This window comes from Scomber japonicus, chromosome 22 (genome assembly GCF_027409825.1).
Source record: "Scomber japonicus isolate fScoJap1 chromosome 22, fScoJap1.pri, whole genome shotgun sequence".
Classification (NCBI taxonomy): Eukaryota; Metazoa; Chordata; class Actinopteri; order Scombriformes; family Scombridae; genus Scomber; species Scomber japonicus.
The window spans coordinates 27,688,394-27,698,693 of NC_070599.1; the positions used below are offsets into that span (position 1 = coordinate 27,688,394).

Here is a 10,300-nt window from a genome sequence, read left to right on the forward strand (position 1 = left end):
GGTGGGACCCTCATCATCGTCATGATACTGACTCAATTTGAAGTCGGTGGGGTTGAATATCTAGGAGGAGTTCGTTAAAGTATGAGGTGTGGAAATGGCGAAAATGGCGCCAAAATCAGAAAATCAAAATCAAAATGGCCGACTTCCTGTTGGAGTTAGCGTATGGGTCCAAGAGACTTTTTTGTGCATCTTTACATGATACATATGTGTACTGAAATTCATTCGTCTACATTAATCTGGAGCGAGGGGCTCAATTTTTTTAATTTGCCAAGGTGGCGCCATTGAGCCATTTGGTGGCACTCCAGGTCTGACGTGTTTGTACCCAGTTTCATGTGTTTTCGGGTACATTTAGTTAGTGCTCGCCCCCTAATAATGATAATTTAGTGTTAAGTGTTTAATCATATAAATGTGAAATCTACTTCTCAACAACGACAGCTCTGCTAGCTGACTAGTTAGCATCTATTATACTAGTTTACACTACTGCTTATACAGCAGTTAGCATCTGAAGGCTATCAGTATAGATATAGGCACAGGTAGAGGAACTAAAGGTGTGTGTGTGTGTGTGTGCGTGTGTGTGTGTGTCACTGACGATGACATCACTTCCTCCTGGAATGCTGAAGACAGAAAGCTGGCAGGAAGTGTTGCGTGTACGTGTGTGTGTGTGTGTGTGTGTGTACGTCAGTCGTTCAGGTATGTGTGGATGTAGATCTGTTGCTGGATCCAGGGGGTGAAGTGCGTCACGTTGCTGTACACACCGGGTCCAAGCACTTTACTGAAGCACACGCTGCCCCACGACGTCAAGCCGAACAACGTCCAGTGGCCGCTGTTCTCCTCGCACACCAGCGGACCACCGCTGTCACCCTGAACACACACACACACACACACACACACACACACACACACACACACACACACACACACGCACACACACAATTATTATACAAGCAACGATTGATGTGTCACAAAACATGAAAATTAAACTGGAACTGGTAATTGTGACTCTACAACAAATTTTGAAATCTGATTAAATGTAAAAGTACTGCAGTATTATGAGCTTGATGAGGTGACAGCTGTTACCATGCAAGAGTCGACAGTTCCAGCATCATAACCGGCGCAAAGCATCCTGGGAGTTATGGTCTTCATGTCGAAGTAAGACTGACACTGAGACAACGAGATGATCCGAACCTCCCCTTCCTGCAGCTTAAACGGCACTGCACACGCACACACACACACACACACACACACACACACAAATAAGTCAGTTTATCAATATGTCTAAATGAGTCAAATCTTCATCTTCTATGTTTCAATGTTACAGTGTTTTTAGTGTCAAAGTCTTTTTGTTACTATACTTCCACCACAGCTCAACAGGAAACACTAAGAGGAGATCTGATGCTAAAAAGACTGTAAATGTGTCAGATATCACTGATATGACTAACTCACACTGATGAAGCTGAACAGAAGCTTTACATCTAATTTAAATGACTGTGTGGATACAGTCCTCCATCACTGAACACTGAAAGCACATTTAAAGGATATCTTTTAATAGTCAGTATGAACAGGAGGAATGAGTGTGAGGTCTTACTCCGGTTGCCCATGTGACCCCAGCCTGTGATGTAACAGTAGGAGTCAGGAGAGGGAAGCTGGCCGGGTTGAGGCAGACACACTGGTCTGACAAACGGTGTCTCCTCCACCTGCAAACACCACAAAATATCTATTCAGTACTGGCCTACCACCACCCATAATCAATACCCAGTATCGGTACTTGCTCACCTCCGAGTCCAGCTGCACCACGCTGATGTCGTAGTCAACCACCGCCCGGTTGTAGCGTGGGTGTACGATAATGGAGCGCACCCCTCGGCTCTGACTGTGAACACCTGGATGATCCAGGTTATTTAAACCCAAAACCACCTTCCACAGGTCTGCACTCTCCCTCCTGTTAGAGACACCAAACCTCCCAGTTTATACATCAAGCACATGTACTCCAGTACTGTATTAAAGAAGTAGTTTACAGTACATTTCAGATGTCTATGAGTTGTTAACAGCTCCACCAAATACTGATTTTTCCCTCTAAACTTCTCACATGCTTTCATTTCAATAAATGTTCAAATGATCCAATATTTCAGCACAAATCAAATATTAGAGAAAAAGTCCAAAAACTGAAAACACATTTGTGTTTCAGAACTTTGTTTTTTCTTCTTTCCCATAAATCATCTCAGCAGCCCTCACATTTATCTGCTGACCCTTTGGAGGGGCCGCACCCCTAGGTTGGGAACCACTGGACTAAACCAGCTAACTGTATTTTTCATGCAGGACTTTTACTTGTAATGAAGTATTTTTACACTGTTGTATTTGTACTTCTACTGCAGTAAAGGATCTGAGTACTTCCTCACCCTTCGAAGCAGTGTGCGACCGTCAGAGCCCACCTCCCGGCGATGAGGACGCAGCCACACACGTGTCCGCTCTGACCGCTCTGCAGGGAGCACTGCCACGGCCACGCTCCCCGCCGTGACACCCGCCCTCCCAGAATCCTCTTCTTCCTGTGGGAGGTCAAGCCCACCATCGGACGCAGACCGCAGTCTGTCAGACAGGAGAAGAAGATTGATTAATTGATTAATCCATAAAAAGTCGAAAACGGTAAATGTTCGATCACTGTTTCCAAAGAGCAAGATGATGATGGTTTGCACATGTTTTCTTGATTGTTTATCAAAATAGCAGCTAATCAATTAATAAACTAAGTGATGCCGCTCTGATCTACCGTTAATCATTGATCACCGATTAGTAATCAATCAATCTAAGGTGTGTGAACTGTGAACACATTTTGTTGGTGTATAATCTGTTGCATCCATCATAACAGGATAATAGACATAAATTAAATGTTTGATGTATATAAAAAATAAGTTTCCCAGCCAACATGTCCATGTGGGCCCCAAATGGGTTAAATGCGGGCCACGTGGGTACTGAGTGGGCATGCGCTTGAACTGGGCAAATTTTGCAGGTCTCACATGGTTTCCGTAACATGGGCCCTGCATGTAAAGCTCATGTGGGCTGACTAAATGGGCCCCTTTAAAAGGTCCATTCTGATCTCATTTAGACCCCATATGGGGCCTACATGAGTCTCACCCAGTTGGGCCCCACCTGAAACCCAGTCAGAACCCACTTGAAACCCATATGGGCAAACACAGGTGGGGCCACTATGGAAACTGTGGACAGACCCACTTGGGACCCACATGGACATGCTGGCTGGGTTGTAGGATTTCTTTTATTTCAGCTCTATCTAGTGGTGACATCGAGAATAACAACAGAAGAATGTGAAATAAAATACATCAGATAATGGTTCTTCTAGAGGCTTTAACTGAAAATACACCTGTCATCAGAGGAATCTGCAACTCTGATGTGAAGAAAACTTTAAAAAGGTGAATGAGAGGAGACTTTACCTTCTCGGGCACACAGGACAGATACTCTCCTCCTAGAGTGACACGCGTGACTGCAGAAAACACAAAAGATATGTTAAACAGCCTGATCTGGTAGATAACACGCTGAGTTTTAGCAGGACTTCTGTTGCCTAAGCTGAGATTCATCAATTCATGCTGGGAAACGTGGATATTTGGCACATTTCACTAATAACACTATATTTGCTTTGACTGCAGACACTGTCCTGCAGGTCTCCCGAATGATGTCTATGATTCAGGCCTGTTCAAGAAGGTCCGACTGCAGACCTCATACCGTCTTATGCTCAAGATTTTGGAAATTAAACCACAGGGCAGATGTGCAAGAATCATTGGCTTTAGAAACATTACGATGAAGTCCAATCTCAAACAGTTTTCTTATCATCATGAAAGAGCTGAGGTTAGCTTTATTGTTTCACAAATCTTTTTAGCATGACTTTAAAATAGTCAAAGCTCCAACAACACGTGTAATATAGAACAACTTTATTAACAGACCGTTGCGTTTCGGCTTGTGGCCTTCATCAGGTCATCATAAAACACATAGGCCTAACCTTCTCTTCTCCAGTCGGGCCTGTAGAGCGGATCCGTTCCTCAGGTTCCAATCGGGATGGACGTGTAACCAACGGCGACGGCCCGGGACACCAGGCTGGTCGGGTACCATGTCAACAGTGGTGGGAACCCTGCAGAGAGGAGAACGTTGTAGTTAATCTGTCGCACCATCACAGTTTTACATCAGTGTGTCTGACCTGTGTGTGTGTGTGTGTGTGTGTGTGTGTGTGTGTGTTACTAACCTTACCCTAGGCCCAGCTGGTTGCAGGTCAGTTTGCTCAGCTCGTGGTTCCACTCGTCTGCACAGACCTGATACTCCGCTGCCGTCCTGAACACCGTCAGTACAGAACCCGATTGATCGGACAGAGACACTGCAGAGACATTCATTATTAATATTATCATATATAACAGCAACATATTACAAAGTAGTTGACAGTGTTAATAAAGTGTTAATTTAATTTAATTACAAATGTTTTGGATTCAAGATTCAAGAAACTTTACATGGTAACAGAAACTCACATTAACACAGATAACACACTCAGCTATGTCAGTAGGCTCAGACAGCATAGCGTCCTCTTATGTTCAGAATACAATAAAACATCACACAAATAAAGTAAGTTATCTAATTATATTAAATAAACAGCACGAGAAAGGAAAATGCCTTCATACATACAATGTAATAAATTCATCATTAATAAGTTATTTAAAAAAACATAAAAACACAAGATGAAAACAAGAATGTCATTAAAAACACATTTAAAAAAACTGTCATTTGTGAATGTGAAATTTTGCCATAATAAAAATGTGTATTTTATAGTCTTTATCTTTAGTCTTTTGCAGTTACCATTACACCTGCTCAAGGACAGCAGTTAACTGGCACATTTACACAAATGTTTATCAATATGTACTGTCCACTGTACCTTTAAACTGTATGAATGAGTAATTTATATGTTTAAAAAAAGCATCATCATCTCTATAACCGTTTGCACAGAGACGTTTGTGTCGTACCACAGTTCCACTCATCTGAGCTGTCTGAACAGTGCTTCTTCCCGTCACACCACAGAGTCCGATGAACACACTGATGGTTGTTACAGGACAGCTCGTTATCTCTGCACACCGCTGAGGAACAATTAAAAAAGATATTTGAACAATAAAACTTGACACTGTACACCACTAAACAATCAGATATAACAGTAATGTGAAGTGAGTCTCACTGCAGTTGGCCTCGTCCACCAGCAGGGGGCAGTCTGGGAATCCATCACAGATCATACTGGCTTTAATACACACTTTACTGCCAGGACACTCCCAGAGAGCACGCTCAGAGCAGCCTGCAGAGAGACGAGAGGCGGCAGTGTTAATGTGTTACAGGTACATCTACTGTTACACTACTGTACTACACACACACACACACACACACACACACACACACACACACACACACAGTATCTCACCACAATTGTCCTCGTCGCTGTGGTCGTCACAGTCCAGGTGTCCGTCGCAGCGTTTGCTTGCCAGGACGCAGCGACCCGACCGACACTTGAAGTGGCTGGGGGAGCACTCTGTTGTCACGGTAACAAACCAAAAATGAACAACAGAAATTTCAATATTTTACTGAAAATAATAAAGTTTTCTTGCTTGAAGCACACACACATATTAACACAAGTTTTAACCCTCAAACACCCCTTTTAGGGTTAGAGGTCCTTACTCAGTTGGTTTGTAGAAGTGGTCCTCACATAGATTGTAACGCACACACACACACACACACACACACACACACACACACACACACACATATTACCGTCCACGCCGGGCTCTGGCAGCAGGCAGGTGGTGTTTCCTCCCTCCTCTGGAAACTGACTACAGTCTGAGTCCTCGGGCCACTGCAATCCAACAATGCCGAGCACTGACTCACACTTCTCCTTCGCATTACGACACAATGACCTGAGAGAGAGAGAGAGAGAGAAAGAGAGAGAGAGAGAGAGAGAGAAAGAGTCTGAAACTCAGTTTTATCCTGTACACACGCTGACACAAAAAGTTTTCCCAAATTTCCACTTTGGCCGAAGTTTTCAGAAATAATTTAGTGACCTAAAACAGAGTTTTTGTGTGGATGAAAGACAAAAAAGCATGAAAATATCTGTTTTTTCAGATACCTGGCAACGTGTATACATGGCCTAACTATAACTGCTATTTTAATAGAAAACAATAGTATTTAACAGACTGACTTCTGGACTAAATTACCTACATTAAATACATGACTAACTAATCAACCAACTAACCAACTAACTAATAACTAAACTGTAAAAATGTCAACTTGATTTTTAACTACACTGAGTTATGCTGACTTGCTTTTACATCTAAAAGAGAAATACTGACCAAAGAGAGCAAATAAATGGTGTCTTTAGTCTTTATACAACATAGATAGTTATTTAATGTTATTTAAGCATTTAAAATTTTCAAAATCTGAAGTTGATTATTGTTTAAAACATATTGTCAGGCAGACTAAAGAATAAAAACTGTAACATTAATGTGGAGTGATTTATTTTTTATATATATTAGATTTTTTTTTAAACATTAATGAATGTATTATAAGGACTCTAATACACGCAGTGTTATTTTTTAAATTTAATTTTTATATTTATTAGTATTTATTTTTTTCCCGCCACCGTTGCCCCTGGCAGCAGCGTCCTCTCTGAGCCAATCAAACTGCAGCATCGGTTAAACGTTAACAGTGGAGAAGCAGGAGCGGCTGTCTCCAAGGTACTCTGCCGGTAAGTAATTACTATTTAAGTATATTTCCCGAGAAAAACGTGATTTTTCATTGAGCTATAACGATAGTGTGTCTGTATTAAGTCTGTATTAATTGAGTTTGGTGTTATATGGGTGTTGTTGCGGTCTTTTCCACTCTGAACATACAGTAGCTAGTTTAGCTTAGCCGCGTCTCCGTTACTGCCTCGATTTCTGCCCAGCAACAGCCGAGTCACTGCCCGAGTGTCGACCAATCAGCGACGGCCCCCATACGCGCGCGCACACCCGTTAGCTCTCTGAAGATCAGAGCGGCCGTTAGTTTAGATAAACTAGCAGCAGCACAGTGGTGAGTGACTAATATCAATATTAACTCTTCATTTGACTGTAAAATTCAACCAGCTTTAGTAATGATGTTTTCTCTGAGTGAACATCATATGAGCTGAATATACTAACATAAATATGAGGCGTCTTTTTTTGTGTTTCTGTGTTTTTTTAACCTTAAAATGAAGTAAAACGAGTGTGGAGCTGCAGTGGTGTGTCTGTACCGGACTCTTTCTAACATTAATCTGTCACAACTTTAATTTAAAATACTTATAAATATAAATACTTATTAAAGTTAAATTAATGTGTTTTAAGATGAAAGTCATGATTCCCAGTGAGCAGGTTAGGCATTTGTACAGGGGTGTCTCATATTCTTTCATTAATGTATGATGGCAGAAGTTATATTTTGTGGTGTGTTTTTAATGGTGCAAATAAAATATAATTTGAGGACAATGTATTTGGTATTTTAAAAAGGGCATAATAAATTAAAGTATTTTTTATTAACCATCTGTGGCCTGTTTTGTGTGGTTGCAGACCCTCAGATAGTGGTTTCCCTCAGTATCAGCCCTTCCTGTACTGGACTACATTCCCCCTGAGACGAAAGGAGACGTGAAGATGCTTGTCTTCCAGATCAAGGACAGAGACCCAGACCTCTTCTTGGAACAAGTGAGTCAAGTTTTTCATCATTTGTTAACTGCTGCTGCCCTCAGGCGAACGCTACAGGACATTGAGAGTACACACAAACATAACAAAACAGCTTTTATGCTAAAGCCATAAATGCACTAAACTGCATTAAGTAATGGTCATTATTTATTTATTTTTGTTTCTGCACTTTAAAGACGACATCTCAATTTCGTTGTGCTTTGTACAATGACAATAAATGTTCTATTATTTATTTTATTAAACTACTTCAGGGTGTTAATCCAGTGATACATGTGTATTAATCCCTGGTGTGAGCTGACAGTAAGCCTCATTATGTTGTGGACTATCACAACCATATAGGGCTTTACCTTTGTGAAACTATTTTTAAGTGAATATGATTTGTTTTCATGCAGACCACGGACATCCCTGCACATTAGAGCCGTGTAGCAGTAAATGGTCTCAGCCTCCACCTTCAGAGACAATGCCAGTGGTGCAGACCTGTCAGGTAAGCTGATTTGTGGACGTTTGTTAAGCAAATCTGACATAACGGCTGTTTTTAAACCTCAGATTGTGGCCATCCCTTTGTATTCAGGTCCCAAGTGTGACGAAATGACTTGTCTAAATAACATTTGTGTGCAAATCTCTAAAAATTGTGGCTATCATGAAACCATGGGTGGCTTTCTATGAAGATCACTTTAGAAAATGCTTTTTTTTTTTTTTTTCACACTGTGGACCCATTGCACAGAACATATTTTGATGTGTCACAGCAGAAAAAATACAAGAACAGTGATGTTTCTGTTCCATGAAGTGTCCCAGTAACAGACAACAACAGCAGACCTCTCTTAGTGGAAAGCTTAATCATTACTATACAGTGAGTTTCATGTTGTGATGTGTCAAAATGTTTTGTGTCCATACAGTGGTATTTAGCTATGAACAGTCACTTCATAAAGTATTCAGACCCCTTCCTCTATCATTACATGCTTTATAATGTTATAGTGTAAATTAAATTTTGAATAAATAAAATTGGCATTTTCTCATATTTATAATATCTTGATTGTATTCTTCCACCAGAGGGGGCTAATGTGGAGCAGAGCATCAGAGAGGTGACAGTAAGCCTCCTGGAGGAGCAGACAAACCCTGGAACAGTGCAGTAGGTTTCTGTTACCTTTAACATGTGTCAGCTGATTGTTGTTGTATCGTCTTCTTAAAGACAAACTTTGTTTAATGAGGGATGCTCTTGTAATTATAAACTAAAAATAGTTTTTTAGAATGAGATGTTCATGTATTTAATGTGTTAAACAAAGAACAAAGAACGAAGAACAAAGAACAAAGAGCAGGAACAGGAACTGAAGGGTTGAGCTCATTTATATTTTGACTAGAAGAAAAGTTTGGCCAACTTGAGCCGAGAGAGAAATAAGTATTTGACCCAACAACATAATGAGTTGAGATAACTTCATATTTTAGTTTGTAGAAGTTGGGCCAACTTAACATTTTACACTTGATCTCTAAACTCAAAAAGCTGTGCAACCAGTCACTTTATACACACACACACACACACACACACACACACACACACACACACACACACACACACACACACACACACACACACACACACACACAACTAACCAACTAACCCATAACTTAATGACTAACTGACTGACTGACTGATTCATTAACAAGCGGACTAACGGACTAACAGACCCACCTGCAGGGCGGGATCTTCTGCAGGCTGACCGGGTCACATTTGGGGACCAGCAGCGTGCAGGCGTAGAACATGAGGTACTGGTAGCAGCCGGTCTGGACCAGGGCCGGGAACAGCGAGGACTCCCAGGACACGGAGCTCTCTCTCTGGGACAGGTGGCCCAGGTAGTTGGGGAAGCTGGTCAGGTTGTAGGGCAGGTTCATGCAGAGCTCCAGACTGATGGGCTCACAGCGGGCTGGGACACAGAGAGGACCAGAGTCAGGACCAGGACCAGAGTCAGGACCAGAACCAGGACACAGAGAGGATGAGAGAGGACCAGAGTCAGGACACAGAGTCAGGACACAGAGGACACAGAGAGGATGAGAGAGGACCAGAGTCAGGACCAGAGAGGATGAGAGAGGACCAGAACCAGGACACAGAGAGGATGAGAGAGGACCAGAGTCAGGACACAAAGAGGACCAGAGTCAGGACCAGGACCAGAGTCAGGACACAGAGAGGATGAGAGAGGACCAGAGTCAAGACACAGAGAGGATGAGAGAGGACCAGAACCAGAGTCAGGACACAGAGAGGACCAGATCAGGACACAGAGAGGATGAGAGAGGACCAGGACCAGAGTCAGGACCAGAGAAGCGTAATAAAGAGAGAGCAGCGTCCCCTTTACAGAACAGTTGATTCCACCTCCTCGGGGGTTTCACAGGGACCACAGATGTCTGGATTCTAGCAGGCTTCCTCCAGATCTGTCTCTAAGTGGACTCTTTAAAGAGGATTTACTGACTGCTGCAGACCCTGAAGTGGTCCCAGAGAAACCCTGAAGTGGTCTCAGAGAAACCCTGAAGTGGTCCCAGAGAAACCCTGAAGTGGTCCCAGAGAAACCCTGGTCCCTGTGGAG

The 10,300-nt window shown here is 42.3% G+C and overlaps 1 protein-coding gene across 1 annotated transcript in view; it reads right to left on the minus strand.

Moving 5' to 3' along the window:
- Positions 1–537: 537 nt before the first annotated feature.
- corin (corin, serine peptidase) overlaps positions 538–10,300 on the minus strand; it is a 25,657-nt gene continuing 15,894 nt past the window's right edge. The window contains exons 11-24 of the mRNA XM_053343626.1: positions 9,415–9,646; positions 5,797–5,939; positions 5,450–5,557; positions 5,213–5,326; positions 5,007–5,117; positions 4,246–4,369; positions 4,001–4,129; positions 3,438–3,487; positions 3,139–3,159; positions 2,394–2,580; positions 1,774–1,936; positions 1,586–1,694; positions 1,078–1,211; positions 538–861 (exon numbers count right to left, since the gene is read on the minus strand). Coding sequence (XP_053199601.1) covers positions 679–861; positions 1,078–1,211; positions 1,586–1,694; positions 1,774–1,936; positions 2,394–2,580; positions 3,139–3,159; positions 3,438–3,487; positions 4,001–4,129; positions 4,246–4,369; positions 5,007–5,117; positions 5,213–5,326; positions 5,450–5,557; positions 5,797–5,939; positions 9,415–9,646 — 1,808 coding nt within the window. The 3' untranslated portion in view covers positions 538–678. The remainder of the gene's footprint in view (positions 862–1,077; positions 1,212–1,585; positions 1,695–1,773; positions 1,937–2,393; positions 2,581–3,138; positions 3,160–3,437; positions 3,488–4,000; positions 4,130–4,245; positions 4,370–5,006; positions 5,118–5,212; positions 5,327–5,449; positions 5,558–5,796; positions 5,940–9,414; positions 9,647–10,300) is intronic.